Genomic DNA, 15,976 nt, shown 5'->3' with positions numbered 1-15,976 from the left:
TAAATAGCTGGTATTAGTTAGAATTCATGCTGTACATAGATTTATTTTAATAAAATATTTCAGTTTAGAGTTGTAACTAATACCACCTCAGCATTTAGTTAAATTCCTGATATGCATAGCTTTACTTTAATATTTGATTTTAGGGTTGAAATGCTTAGATTGCTTAATACAGCATCAGTTAATGGCTTCTGCAGGCTTAATCCTCTGATTAGGCTTATGGAAGTCATTAAGGGAAACACTGTTAAGCAATTTAAGTGGCAGCTGGAGTCATCTGACAACCTCCAGGAAGGAGCAAGACTGCCAGGGGCCCTTGCCCAGAAGTATAGGGGGCCTGCCAACCCATAAAAATAGCAGCCAGCACTGGGAGCTACTTACAAATTAGTTGGCCACCTCCTTGAGTTCAGTAGATCCCTAGGAATGTGAAGTGGGGTCTGCAAGGGGTGTGCACAAACAATTTTGTATGTTCATAGATGGTTTGAGGTAAGATGAATAGGGACATGACCGAGTTGCCACATAACAATAAGTCATTCAAAATGGTACAAACAACAGCTGACTAAAGAACTACAGGAGGATCTTAAAAATTGAGTGAATGGGCAACGAAAGGGCAAATGAAGTTTCACATTGATGAGTGCAGAAGTGACACCTCAGGAAAGAATAGCCTGAGATGCACTTAAATGGTGATGGGTTCTACATTAACTGTCACTCAAAAGAGTGCATGGGAGTTACTGCAGATAACTCACTAAAAACTCTGACCCAATGGTGTTAAAAAGGTATTTAGAACAATCTAAGCATTACATCGCTCTATACCCATCCTAAAATATCCCAACTTTACTAGACTGTTTTGGAATTCTGGTAGAGCTGAAGTTAAGAAACACAATTCAGAAGTTCACCGTTTGTTTCCTTGATTGCTTTTATATCAGTAAACCAGAAAAAAAACCACCAAATTCCCAATTCAATTTTATTTAAATTTATGCAAAAACAATGCAAAAAGTTTCATTTTACATTGAACTTCTTTTTATAACTATCAATAGATAATGTGTAATAAAATCATAATTTGAATCTTGTTGCTACTCAACTACAGTTTCAAATCATGAGGATGGAAAGCTCCAGACTCATTAATTTAGCTCCACAAGTTTAAAGCAACAGAAAACCATGGATGCAATTACATTTTGTTTACTTTTTTTAAAAAAGTCACAGAAAGAACAGAACATAAAACACATTTCTGCAATCCTCCCCACTTTTCCTAGCTTAATTCATATAGTAAAACTGATTATTTTACAAAACTGATGTTATGAAGAACTAAAGTATTTTATTAAAAAGTGAAAAGATTGCTTTTTATATATGAAGGATTCGCACATTATCTACATACTTCACAAAAATTTCTTAATTGCTTTAACTCATTAATCATGTTTATAAAGGTTTAACAGAAAAACCCTCTTTACTTAATAAGTGTAATTTACACATAATTACTTTGTTGCTCTGTACTAAATTTAAGCCAACATTTGCCAGTCAGTAGAAACAAGCTATCATAAAAAGAACCAAAAACTGCATTTGCTCCAAACGATTCAAGCAGCATGGTGACAAAAAGGTCACCCAGTAACATTTGGTGCAAGTCTACAGAATAATAATTTTCAGGGTTTGTTTTTTTGTTTCCAGTTTTCCCACCCAATAAGCATTACTAGGTTCATTTATCCTATAGTCAAATATTTTATTAGTAGTATGCCACTGTACATAGGAACAGTATGTGCAGAAAAGCCCAATGACAAAAAGAGACCTTACATGTATCCATTAGATCTCGACAATGAAAGCCTATAACAACCTTACACAGGCGGTAATTTACCAACATCAGTGTTCGGGTACCCAAATACTACTCACAACACTACCAAGTAGCAAATACAAGCCCTTAGTGTATAAAACAAAGTGGTCCTGCTTACAGGGATGATGTTAAAAGGTGAATCCATTAGCTGTTTCCACATGTGTCTCCAGCACTTCCATACTAAATCCTCTTACTCAAGATGTTGATACAGCAGAGCAGCAAGCCAGAACAGCTGAAACGGTAATATTCCTTGTACAAACCAAAGTGAAGACACAGACCATTGCTTTAACAAGACTAGGATTTAATTTGAAAATGGACATTTAATACAGATGTCAGAATAACAAAATACACCTGAAATGCACCAGTGCTTGAACTGTTTTATTTCACAACATGCAAAATCAATTAGAACAAATTAAAAAAAATACTTGGCTATAAAGCTATAAATTTTACATTTATACATCAGAAGTGTTCATTTCAAAATGCTGAACATAATTGGCCAACAGATAAACTTCAACTTAGGCTGTTAAAAGATTATTGGTATGAGATTAAAGCGATGATTCTATATTTGTCCACAGTCTGTAATAACAATTCTTCTGCTCACTACTCCCTTGGGAGAACCAAAAGATTCCATCTTTTTCACAACATCCATGCCATCCTTCACAAATCCAAATACCACATGTTTAAAGTCCAAGTGTTCTGCTTTTTTAAGTGTAATAAAAAATTGAGAATTATTTGTGTCTCGGCCCCTGTTTGCCATTGAGAGTAATCCAGGACCAGTGTGTTTTACTTCAAAGTTCTCATCCTCAAATGCCTCTCCATAAATGGACCGTCCACCTGTTCCATCTTGTTTAGTGATATCTCCTCCCTGAAAGTATTAGAGATTTATTAAAACTTCTAAACCCAAATATATTTATGAAGTAGAAAACTTGCTGTTTTCCACAGAAAACTACTGCATTAGAAAATTAGAGCTAGAGATAGTTTTTTTCTTTTAGAACAAGAAGATTGTGTTTTTTCATGCTTCACTTTGTGCAAGCTAGACAAACAAAGCAAACCAAAATTATTAATTCTTCCCATGAGATTTTATTTCTTACCTTTCAAGTTCAGGACCAAACTGCAAAGCACCAAGTTATCTTAGGCTGGGTACAGACATTAGGGGAAGGTTAGACTGCGTCGAAAATGGCTACCCAATCAAATTTAGTTCACACAAGTCAATCTTAGCGCGAACAGTACATAAGTTCAGGACGGTTAAATTGGATCAGCTATTTTTAGATCAATCCAAGCTAACCCTACCTCTAAGGTACACCTAACTTTAGATCGGGTTGTCCATTTTTTGACTCATCTGTTTTGAACATCTGTACAGTTCCCAATTCAGGCCCAGGGCTGGGAAGCCTAGCTGCTGACCCCAGTCTAAAGGCTGTGCTTTTCCTACCCTCTCCCTGGCACTGGGCTATTTTTAGTGCCCCTCCTTCCCTGAATATCTTTCCACACCCTTATACTACTAGTATGCTGTGTTCTGACTGAATCTGTTCTGGCACGTAAAGTGATCAACAATTTTACAAGGGTTGGCCCTGCAAAAACAGACAAATTCTTAAATTTATCTTTGTGAAAGAACACATGAGCCAGCATAAACTTGCAATAGCATAAGATGTTCAGCAGCTAGTAGAGCTATTTAGTGCCTTTCAGAATCAGAACTACATTCTCTATTCAGAAAGGTAGTGGCATTTACAAGCATATGGAATATTAGCATTACTAAGTGGCACAGCTGAAAATCACCACTCCTGGGACTTAAAAAAAAAAAAAAATAGAAAAAAAGAAATGGGTCAAAATGAAGCGAGTATAAAGAATGCATTTAGTAAGCAGTTACACAGTAAGGCAAGGCATGAAAGGAGGAGACCAACCAGGTCTTATTAAATCTATTACTCTCCAAATTCTTAAATACTGACAAGATGTTGTAAATGCTATGAAAAGCCTCTGCCCCCCACCAACTCTCCTTATGTTTTCTATTTCAAGTTCAGATATATATTTGAAGTATGCAGGTAAACCAATACAAGCATTTGACTGGCAAAATCTTTATTACTGGTTTTATACTGAGCCAGAAAAAGCACTCCACTTGGCCTTTCCCAACCCAATATTTTTAGTTGTAAATGAAATTTTCCTACTGAAATCCCTGAGGCAGGATACAAGAGAAAAAACACATTTAGAAAAAACATACGCACCACTTTTCAAATTAGATCTGAACTTTGGAACCAAGTAAAAACCCACCCACTGAATTGAAAAGTTTTTTGTAAATCCACTTTTAAGTAATAAGCAATTCTTGTAATACGAAATCCTATGAAAATAATCTTACGTAATTTCTTCATAAAGTCTGACAAAATGCCAGTCAGCCAAGATGGATTTAGTTTACTGTTGCTTAAGGCCTGAACTTGCACTTACCTGGCACATAAAATCAGGAACTATTCTAAAAAATGTGGAGTTCTTGAACCCAAATCCTTTTTCCCCTGTGCACAGGGCCCTGAAGTTTTCAGCAGTGCGAGGAACAATATTTGAAAACAGTTCCATGGTTACGTGTCCTATTGGTTCATCATCAGCAGAAACTTCAAAATACACCACAGGGTTGCTCTCCTTTGACAGTCCTGCTGCCAGGGATACATGTCTTTTCTGCAGTTCTGATGAGCTTCGTTGGCACTCTTCAAATCTCCTCTTAAAAGAATCAGCCATCTCTTGGTTTTTAAATCTGACCGCAAGTTGTTCTACTTTTCCTTCACCATCTGAAATTCAAAATTCCCAAAGAGATTACTCCAAGCATATTCAGCATCAGTTTCAACAGAAACAAAAAAAACCTTCCAGTTGTCTTATGCATTTAGAAAAGTGTTGTATAGATGTTTCTCCAAGCCATACAATTCCCCCTCTTCCCATACCCCCAAAACATTTCATCCACTAAAACGCACCAGAGTGATCTGCGGCAGTCCAAACTAAAGCATTGTTTGATGTATTCAAGGGCTTTAAGTTCATGGATTTTGTGATAAAATGATTTGCACAGACTTTAAGAACCTGGTCCCTTCTCATCAGAATTCTATAATATTTCTTCTGGGTATGGAAGAGGATCTTGATCTCTCCAACTCCACGTTCTTTCCACTGAGACACCTCCCTGTCCCATCTGTAGAGTTTTGCCCTCTCTTTAAATAGAATTTCTTCATCTTCTTCTCCAGATTTAACTTCCACCTACAAAATAAGAAAATTCATGTTTTCCTGGACAGCACTATCACCAGTGAATTTTTCACGCATATAAGAGCCTTTGTAGTTGCTTTCCACTGTAGTCCTAGAGGTAGGTAACTATATTAGGCACAAGGCAGGGCATGTGACACCTTAGGACTCACTGGCTCAGAGAGACATAACTGAGGTGGTTGCCTATGAAAGTTTATACCTCTTTGAATTAATCTATAAAGTTTCACCCTGCCCTGCTTCCTGCCATTGTAGTTCTGCACACTTTTAAGAAGACTTCCCTCAAACATTTCTACTTCAGACTCCGAACACAAATCCACAGCTAGAGGCGATACCTGCCCACACTTAAGAGGAACTGAACAAACTGTCTGAAACTAGATTAGAAAATTTAAAATTTAGGAGTAATTGACAAAGTTCTAGAATAGTTTCTGGTGGTCATACACTTTTCTAAGGCTTTACACAGCCACATTTTTTGGTAGGGATCCCCACTACATTTCTAAGTTTTGTTGATACACAGGTGTGCCGCAGGAATTTAATTTTTTTTTCTTTTTTTTAAATACATGCTAACAGCACTTCTTTAGTAGTATGCTATCTGTGGAACATTGGGTAGCGTGTCCTCAAAAAACTTGTTACATACTATTAGACCACTCAAGATAAACATAATTATCTTGTGTAAATAAAGTTTCTAGTCTCTATAGAAAAATGTTTAAAAAATATTAGTTGCTAGAGTTCTTCTGGAGCAAGGAAATGCTTAAAAAGGTGTGGCTGTAGGAGTAAACAAGGTGATAAACCAGAGATGTTTTGTGGAAGTACACATGAAGAGAAGGAAGAACAGTAATAGCAGGGAAGAAAAAACATAATAGCGAAGATGGAGCCAGGTTATGCAGAGTTTGAGAGAAGATACTAAGTTGATGCAAGGAGCTTATTTCTAAGCTGAACTAAATAATGTTAACTTAATAGACAGTGAAAATGAAGGTGCTATTCACCCAGCATCTGTGGTTTGCAGCCCCTGAAATATGCTATTTCTCTCTCAGCCTAACTCTTAAGATTCAAGGATGCTGCATATAAAAGGCACAGTATCTCACCTCCAAATGGTGTTTTAGTTAATGTTTTTTGAAACCACATTTATTACTGTTGCAGCAGTCTAGTTACAGGAAAAAAACAAAGGTTTGTCTTAAAAAAAAAAAAAAAAAAAAAAAAAAAAAAAAAAAAAAGGTCTTTTCTAACTCAGTTTGCACTCAATTACCATATTTACTTGAATAAAAGACAAGATTACCCCATCCTGTTGGCATGGGGGGTGGGGGGAGAAGCCCCTCACCTTATAACAACATGCAACAAAACCTCACTAAATATACTATAATTATAACTGCTGCCAAGAGCAGCATGTGCTCATCAATGGAAACCAACTATGAAGTTGTTTTAATGTAGCCACCACTGAGCATGACTATAAAACACACGGAAGCCTACCACAAGAATAGGTTAGTGCAGCCCATTTGAATAAAACATACAGTAGTGCTCATTAAGTGCAGTCCCCCTCACCACCAACTCTTTTTCAAGTCATGGTGAGCCACTCCATCACCTACAATTCACTCAGACTCACTGGTACCCCCTCTCTTTCAGCCTTGCACATATTAGTGTGGTACCACCCACCAAGCAGTGAAGCTGGACGAAGCTGCCCTTGTGCCTCATCTGCATATAAAATTTTGGAGCATCCCATAACTTGAGACAAAAACACCCACTTCCAGTCATAATTAGCACATGGATCCTTTGGAAGTGGTATCTGGAGTGCACACATACTGAGGAGTGTTGAGCTGTGAGGTCACTGTGGTTTCAAATGCTGTTGACTCTGGTGGGGCCCAGCCCAATGAACTATGTAGTAAACCATGAGCCTGTGACTTTGGACTAATAGCTTGCATAGTTTGTGCTATAATATAAGCAGTTGCCAAAGTGATACTCAAAGTGTGTCTCTGGAGGTAATTTGCTAAAGCTTGCAGCAGTTTATAAAGGTAACGTTCACTGATTCTGGATAAACTACATGCATGGGAACTACATGCAGCTGCTACAGCCATGTTTAATTTCAAGGGTATTGTTTGCAATTTTGCTCCTCACTTCCATGTACTCAGGGAGAGCAGGGTCTTACAGTAAGGAGAGGAAGAAGGGGCTGCCAGGGGAAAAAGTTGCGGGGAAGCAAACAGCAAAAGGCTATCTGACCCACCCCAAATTTAAATTTTCCCTAACGTAGCAGTAGAAGGGAGACAAATTCAAGGCAAATCTACAATAAATTAGATGTTATACCTGGAAAATGTATATATTTGTTATAATTTTCCATATCTAGAATCCGATTAATCGGGGGTCATTTTATAATCAGGGTTGTATTCTATTTGAATAAATACTGTAATCATCTTAGCAACATTTTCAATATGGTGGTAACATCCTTAGTAAACCAAGCTGCATTCACAGTTCCAGTTTCACTTCCTATCAGATTAAAACTGAATGAATTTGCAGAACATTTTCTGAAGCTCATTCTGCTGTCTGCTACAATACTTCATTTAGCTGATTTATATTCTGCCCTTCTTGGTGACTAACAATAAAATAGCTGTTCCTCCTAGCTCTTGAAACCATTTCTTTTACCAACTAGCTACTCAACTAAAAATTGTTCACAAGCTCGTTTCAGTGTCTTACTGCTCAGTGATCCTGGTATGGTCTCCCTTTGGGTTGGAGGGCAAAGAACACAATATACAAAATGGTGGAACAATGTTATAAGCTTGAATTGGGATGGCTACATTACTTATAAGTGGAAGTCAAAGAGATTCTCTAAACAAGGGAATTCCATATTATATAAAAAACAAAAAACCAAGAAAACTGCCACTTGTTTTACCACAAGTTAAATAACTGACCTTTAAAAATCAGTTTCAACAAGGAAGTCTTTAGCCAGGATGTTTTTACTAGGATTTGAGGTCTGGCAAGCTGCTTCTGAGATTTAAGTGAAACTTCACAAATATAAAAATCTTTGACGTTTGTGTTTACCTACAAAACTGAGGTTTCTACATGTAAGTACACCTGTAGTAGTAGGCAACCGTCGATCCTACTGAATCACAGTGTATGTGTGAGGTCACCCAGACCTTTGACACATATGCCTAGGCAGGAGTAAGGAGGAGTAGAGACTGCCCAGACCATCCACCCCCCTTAGACCACAAAGAAGCAATCCAAAGGACAGACCGAGTCCAGATGCTCAGTGCCTCAACAGCTGCAGTTATATGGGTGTCTAGGAATTGAACACAGGTCTTCTGCATGGCAGACATGGATTCTACTACTGAACCGCAACAGCAGATATACCCATAGAGGCTTAAGTTCAAGTGTTTTAGAACCTCAAGAAAATCTAAGGCAGATTTTACCATACACTAATAACTTCAAAGTAAAATTTCTCTGGACCTCTCAGGGTTAAAATCATGCTCTGTCCTACTGGAAAGCTAGGCAACTCCCTAAAATGGGTCTTACTTTGACAACATTTATTTTTAAGGCAGAAATGAGGAGTGAGCAGTGCTTACGTGAGACCTTCTTCTTTTTTCTTTTAAGCAGCAGCAACCTTTGCATCCAAGCAGAATACAAAGAAAATGCAAGCATTGCGTAGGAAAATTTAGTTTTAAAATTAATTCTAATCTACTTATTTTATTATGTCTACTGCTAACACTGTATCATCTTGATAGTACTCTTTTAAAGCCGACTTTGGTCACAGTTACCTCTGGCAAGGACACTATAGGTTCAAAGTGGATATCTTCACTATGGACCTCTTCTTCATCACTACCATCCTCTTCCTCTCCTTTACTGGTTGTGTGTACTCCAAATACTGTTGCTCCAGTATTTGCCCACTTGAAGTTCTTATCTAGTTATAAAAGATTTAAGGTATAAATATTTTTCCAAAATTTAAATATACACACACAGGATATGGATTCAGTAGTAACTTAAACATGGGCAGAAAATCAATGAACTCACATACCACATGCCCCTCTCCCTCTCCCCAAGTTAGCGTACAATGCTTTAAGCAGGGTGGCCAATTTGGAGGCTGGAATACAAGCACAGAGATGATGTAATGACTGCTGTGATCCTGTTTCGCTGGCCCTTGGCAGACTTTACATTTAGGACATGATTAACAAGTTAATCGCATCTATACTAACCCAGTTCATGCAGTTAATACCACAATTACACAAAATATATGTTATAATTTTGTGGCTGGTTCCCATCATGCCTTGAACTGTAGGTGTAGTCAGAGCTGATCAGCTGATTGGTGCTCTCAGCTTTGGGAGTGCACCAGAGCCTAAGATTTCTATGGCTAGGGATGCCAGTCAGCTGATCAGTGCTTCTAGCCACAAGTACATTAGAGCCCTTCACCCTAGTAAGCTCCCATGGCTGGGGGACTGGCACTCCCACACTCAGGACTGCACCAGTCTTGAGGGGCTCTGGCACTCCTGAGGCTGGAAGTGTCAGTCACCTAGCTGGCACTCCCTGCATTGTGAGTACACCAGAGCCTCTCAAAACTCCAGCTCACTCCCAGTGCTGGGAGGGCCAATCAGCTGACTGGTGCTCTGAGCCACAGATGCAGAGGCACACAGCTTGCTACTTGCTGGTGCAGGGGGTGCCCTAGATCATGATCCTCCGCTTCCCCTGGACCAGCAATAGGGTGCGATTGGGATCTGATCTTCAATCCCATTATCGCACCTCTGGCCACACACGTGGCAAGGCTGGAAGTGCGACTGTTGGGATTGCATATCAGTTCCCATAGGACCTTTAACTGAATGCGTGTCAGTGACCTCTGTGGTTGCAGAAAGTGAGGGCAGTGTCACAGTTTTAACTTTCATATCCATTGCACAACTGGCAATAGCTTTTTCTGAGCAGCCAAAAGCTGCTGACAAATTCAGCAGTGACTATGACAAGGTTAAGACTGTAGTTCTGGCTGGGCAGCAATGGCCAGGGTTCAGCCATTACTCTAAAGATTTTTTTCTTTTCATTATGCCTTCTCAAAAGGTGCATCTTTTCTGGGTGCATCGGTAAGTGAAAAAAATATGGTAACTACTTAGCATAAAGTCAGTCCAATATGAGTTTGTTTCCAAATACAGATATGAAGCTTACCTTTAGAACCAAAAGCAAAGTCCCCAGAATTTTTTGAAGCCAGATCAGCAAACGACAAGCCAGCAGCAGTGTCAAATCCAAATGAGATGGGTCCAGTTCCTATCACAGTAAGAAACAAGTTTTAGGATTATTTAGGATTTTCCTCCTTCCCAAAGCAATTTTTCCCTATTCTATCCCATATGTTACTATAACATTTACAAGACACCAAAATGGTAAAAAATAGTTTCACCTCTCTCTCTAATTTTCCACTGAAGGTCAATGTATGGTGACAAAGCAAAGTAAGCCTGACAAGGTTTAAACATACCCTAACGAACAAATATATTGGTTCTTTTGGAACTGTATAAAAAATGTTGAAGAAGTTACCATACTTTTCTGGGCAGAACTATGGAATTTTAGTAGTGCCTCACTGTTTATATAAAAAGAACCTCCCACAATTAATGAATATTAATGTCCTGGAATGTTACTTTTTTTTGGTAAAAATACTGAATGTTTGTGGGATTTTTAAGGTCCAGGTCCAGTTTTCATTAACTACATCAGTTCTCAAACTAAGCCAATTTATTTACTTTAATGAAGTTACTGTATTAAACAGAAGCAAGATATTAAATTTGTTAACCTTGGTACATAAAGAAGTATGGTTTTAAACCACAAGACTGCATCCTACCTTGAACTGTCGAGTCTGCAGAATTTGGATCATTTTCCTTTTTAGTTGACAAATCTACAGGCTTGTCATCAGTCCCCAATAAAGTCTGAGATACATTTGTACATTCTGTGGTAGACACTGGTTCTTCACATGTAATGGTGGATTGAACAGATATTGCTTCCTCACTGAATGAGGGAACAGATACTTCACTGGTAAAGACTGCATCAGATGAACTGGTAACTTCATTTTCTTGAAACTCCTTTAAAAGAAACAAGACATGATTTTTTTTCTTTTTAAGTTTCCAGTGAATATTTTAGAGGAGGCTATCATTTGAAACACCTGGAACAGTGGTTTTCAACCTCATTAGACTCACAGCCCCTGCAGTGTCAGTTCTTTGCTCATTTTCTTACTGGGGTTGGCAGGGAAGGGAACTCTCTCATCATCTGTCTGTTTCTAATTATCATCTGTCTGTATTATAATATTTATCTGTCTATTAGTGTTCTTGGTGAATTCTTGGCAACAGAAGACAACTTTGGCAAAAACACTAACAGAACACATGCACACAGAGAACAATTGTGTGCACTGATGCGTGTGTGGGTGTGCATGCATAAGTGCATGTGTGCACATATATGCAAGCATGTTTATTATATTATATGCGTTTGGGTGTGTATAAATATATAAATGCGTTTGGGTGTGTATAAATATAAATATGTATGTGTACACATACAAATGTGTATGCATATGTGTGTAAATATATATCCAAAGTGTATACGTAAAGCACAATTCTTGTATTGTGAAGCATTGATAAGAACACTAAGATTAGAAAGTTTTTGACCCTATGGATTTGTATTTAAAATGTCTCAGGGTTTATCTTGTGAATCAGTTCCAATATTCTGCAGCACTGCTGAAAGGATTCCACAGTTCTTCAAGGTGAAAAATCATGGGTCTGTAATTCCTCTGAAAAATATCAAACCCCATTTTCCACTGCTGTTCCTCCATTTGTTTGCCAAAGAACACTGCAGAAAGGTAGAAACCTTGGTCTACTAAGAACCAGCAGCAGCAACTTTGAGAGTTGCTGACCACCTTCAGTTCTCACCAATTTGTGGCCAATCTGTGAAGAATCAGGTAACTCCTGACTCCTAGAACTCAGTATGCAAGCCACAGGGAGAAGTGTAAGAGTCTGAATATTCAAGCTGGATGCCACAATTTCTCACCTCTCAGTGGTAAAACTGAGATAACTTTTTAAAATCCATAATTCTCAAAACACTGCTGGAAGAATTTGGTACACTAAGATTTGATTTTTTTTAAGTTATTTCAAAACAGTATTTGGGATTTCTTCAGCACCCTACTACTAATTGAGCTTAAATCAATATGGGCACAAGGAGTGCCTTAAATTCTACCCTTGAATTTTTTCTAAAGCATTTTTTCAAAAGCATTTTCTTCAAACCAGATTTTAACTGGGTTAAATAATTTTCTTACAGCTTTGGTAGAGATGACCCAGGAGGGAGTTAAGATGAATATCAAAGCTACCAAACATGACCCTGCAGGTGCAGAGCTCAATTGACCAACACAGGGAAGCTTCTATTGCCTCCAAACAGGGGCTGGTAAGACTGAAGTTAACATCCAAATTTGGGGAGATACTCTAAAAACACAAAATAACATGCATGAATGTGGAGGAAACTTTCAGACTACAGAACACCTTCTGGCCTACCTGTGTACAGGGGTACCATGCATCAACAAGGACTACATATTCAGCAGTAATAGTGTCTGCCCCTGGACCCATATTTGACATGTGAGGAATAACTCATTTTGTAATTTACTTTAATACAAAAACTTAAAAGGGAAACCCACAAATTAAACTTTAGATTGCATCAAAAGAAAACATCTAAAATTGTCTTAAAGTTTCATATAGTTCCATCAGATTTAGTCTAAACTGCACCTCTTGAAGGGATTACTCCCAAATAAGGGAAACTAGTGCACACTGAGATGTGGGAGCAGCAACATCCATTTTAAAAAAAAGCAAACATTAATGCAATGAATTTCAAAGGGTCACAAGTTCCTTTTAAGTTGAAATTCTTAAATGATGAAACAAAACATATTTGAAAGTCATGCTTAAAGATATAATTCCTACTTTAACTTCTTGAGCTTTTTTCATCAGTTCTGCATGAAAATCATCCAGATTGTCATGGTCTTCATCAGTATCACTGCTGACACCACAGAAAAATGTAGAAGGGAGCATTAGAGTCTCTGCTTTGACCTTCTCCTCAGGAGTTGGCTTCTTTTCCCAAACAATGACACACTCTCTCTCATTCTTTGGTTCATTTTCACAGGCCATACCTACAGACAGCAGACTACAAATTACTGAAAGCAGAAAACAAGATGGCAAGATATTTCTGAAATGCTAAAACCAAAGGGATAACACTTGGGTATACAGCTTGCCAGCTAGCGCTGACACTTAACAAATCAAGTTCATAACAGGTTAATAGGAAAGTAGGGCTGTAAAAGACCTCACAAGGTCATCTAGTCCAGCCCCCCTGCTCAAGGCAGGATCACCCCTGACTAAGCCATCCTAACCAAGTGTCTGGCAAACCTGCTCTTGCTACTTCTAAAAATAGAGATTCCATAATTTGTCTAGGTAACCCGTTCCAATGCTTGACCACTATGACAGCCAGAAAATTCTTCCTAATCTCCAACCTAAATTTCCCTTGCTTCAGCTTGAGGGCACTGCTTCTAATCCCCTACAGCCACAGAGAAAAGCCCATCCCCATCCTCTCTATGATCACCATTCAGGTATCTGAACTTATCAAATCCCTTCCCCCCTCTTTCTCTTCTTCTCTAGACTAACTAACCCTAATTCCTTTAGTCTTAAGTCTCAGCTCCCAGAATGCTAATAATTTTTGCTGCTGTGCACCTACACTCTTTCCAAACTGTCCACATCCTGCATGAAGGGTAGGGTCCAAAACTGAACATGGTACTCTAGGTGAAGCCTTACCCATGCTGAACAGAGTAGAACAATTGCTTCCCATGATTCGCAACTAATGCTTCTTTAATACAACCTAGAATATGGTTGCCTTTTTTGCAAGAAGAGCACACTGTTACCTTACATTCAGCTTACAGTACCTCTCAGGTCCTTTGCTGCAGTACTGTAGCCTAGCCACATTCCCGTCTGTATTTGTGCATGCAATTATTCTGTCCCAAGTGCAGGGTTTTATACCTGTCCTTCCTGAATCGTATCTGACTGATCATAGACCATTTCTCCAGTCTGTTCAGGTCACTCAGGATCCTAGCCACACCCTCTGGAGTATCTGCAACTCCACACAACGTGATGTCATCCACAAATTTGGTAAGCATGCACTGAATCCCATCATCCAAATTATTACTGAAGATATTCAACAATATTCAACTGGACCTAGGATAGATCCCTAGGGAACCCCACTCAATATCTCCTCCCAAGTAGGCATTGAGCCACTGATGACTGTTGAATACGATGACCAGTTATATATTCATTATCCATGTTAGATTTTATTTGTTTTCATTACCTAGAGTGAGTTGATCCAATGGGAAATACTCATTTTAGAACCCTCCTTTTCTAGTGGGGGCTTTTCATTTCAATATGAAAGTTGTCAAGCTGTAACAACTGTTCTGCCAGATGCCACCTAGAGTAATTTATGCCAGACAAACCACTCCGCTGTTGTCAAGTGACAGGTAGGGAGAAGGTAAATCCAAATAGAAGAGCATTTCAACAGTCTTCTATCAGTGTTTTTGTAGAAACTGTCTCTAGCCTTTATAACAAAGCTAGGTTTTAAATTATTAACTTACCTTTTTCATAAAATATACTTAAATGGGTAAGCTCAAACTGGAATGTGTTTCATGGGTATCTGAAACTAATAGCCGCTAATTTTTCAGATCTGACTAGCTCCCTCAAAATTTTAGTTTTAAACATTTAAGGTTGGAAGCATCAAGAGAGTATACTGCATTGGCCTTTTCCACTCTTTCATTTAGGTACGTGAAAGACAATAACATTTATATCCAAGCAAGCAAAAGCAACAGGTTATGTATTAAAATATATTACATATAAAGCTTTTCTTCTTCTACCACTTAATCCCTCAAATAACCATCCAAGATGTGGTAAAGCCCAAATCTTCAAACCTGTGTGTTTTTTTCCACCCCATCTCATTCAAACTCTCTCAAAGAAACAGGGTTTTTAAAAGGGATCCAGCATGAGCTTACCTTCATTCTAGAAAGGACAACCTGGTGTCAATAATAAGTAATGGTTATTCAGGTGCAATTCTTAGTTTCAGCTTCAACACTTGGACATAGTAGTTTAGATACTGATATTGCTAAATCTTTTTCACTACAGATCACAACAAGAACATCCAATGACCACAGACCAACAGGAACATGCCAATATACTTTTGCTTATAGAGGTATGTCATGCAGTCAAGAATGTCTGAAGAAAGTCAGTTTTTGAGAACAGAAGTATTTTGTAAAACTTAAGTAGTGGCACTGTTGTAGCCATTATGGCCCAAGGACTATGCATGTAGGATTTCCTTGATAATATATCTTGTTAAACCATCAAATGTAAACGGAGAGGTGTCAGATAAGACTTCAGGGATAATATGCCCTTCCTCATGTCATTGTACAACTAAGTCCAATTTGACAGACTGCTGATTGAGCAGAGAAAATTGCTCTGGGTTCTGGAAGTTGCCTGACACGTTACTTTTGACCACAGCCCTAGCATGCTGAGTGCTGCATGGCTGGAGACCTAAAGCTGTATGGCTTCCCTGTAGGAAGCCTGGGAGTCCTAGACCACCACCAATGTTAAACAAGTTCAGAAGGGTAGTTGACAGTTGTTTCAAGATTTACCTTTCACTGGATCTTGTGAAGATGTACATTCCTCTCGATCATCAGCATATAACTTTCCATTCAGTTTCTTAACAGCTGTGTCATAGTCTTCATCTTAAAGAAGTCAAGAGAGTCCATCAGTTCAGACATCCTCTATGAACTTACAGCTCTAGCTAATTCGTCACAGGCACTGTGCTCACTACACTTGCAAAGTTCCTGATTCTGGCTAGCTTCTATATTTAAAAAGGGAACAGCCAAAACAAAAACAAGTTTTGGCTAAAGTTTAACTTTCCCCTTTTAAGCATCTGTTGATATTCCATCAGTCA

The 15,976-nt window shown here is 38.4% G+C and overlaps 1 protein-coding gene across 2 annotated transcripts in view; it reads right to left on the bottom strand.

Annotated features, from left to right (window-relative positions):
* Window positions 1-944: 944 nt before the first annotated feature.
* The window catches only part of RGPD4 (RANBP2 like and GRIP domain containing 4), a 60,774-nt gene continuing 45,742 nt past the window's right edge, over window positions 945-15,976 (bottom strand). For both annotated transcript variants that reach the window (XM_090021345.1, XM_090021354.1), the window contains 8 exons: window positions 15,672-15,764; window positions 12,937-13,142; window positions 10,827-11,064; window positions 10,166-10,264; window positions 8,779-8,921; window positions 4,765-5,038; window positions 4,250-4,584; window positions 945-2,681 (listed from right to left, as the gene is read on the bottom strand). In XM_090021345.1, the coding sequence (XP_089877471.1) occupies window positions 2,376-2,681; window positions 4,250-4,584; window positions 4,765-5,038; window positions 8,779-8,921; window positions 10,166-10,264; window positions 10,827-11,064; window positions 12,937-13,142; window positions 15,672-15,764 (1,694 nt within the window). In that variant the 3' untranslated portion in view covers window positions 945-2,375. The remainder of the gene's footprint in view (window positions 2,682-4,249; window positions 4,585-4,764; window positions 5,039-8,778; window positions 8,922-10,165; window positions 10,265-10,826; window positions 11,065-12,936; window positions 13,143-15,671; window positions 15,765-15,976) is intronic.

The sequence above is a fragment of the Crocodylus siamensis genome, chromosome 1 (genome assembly GCF_052110815.1).
Source record: "Crocodylus siamensis isolate JL-2025a chromosome 1, ASM5211081v1, whole genome shotgun sequence".
Classification (NCBI taxonomy): domain Eukaryota; kingdom Metazoa; phylum Chordata; order Crocodylia; family Crocodylidae; genus Crocodylus; species Crocodylus siamensis.
The sequence above is the reverse complement of the archived record's forward strand: the minus strand, read 5'-3'. Positions and strand labels throughout refer to the sequence as shown.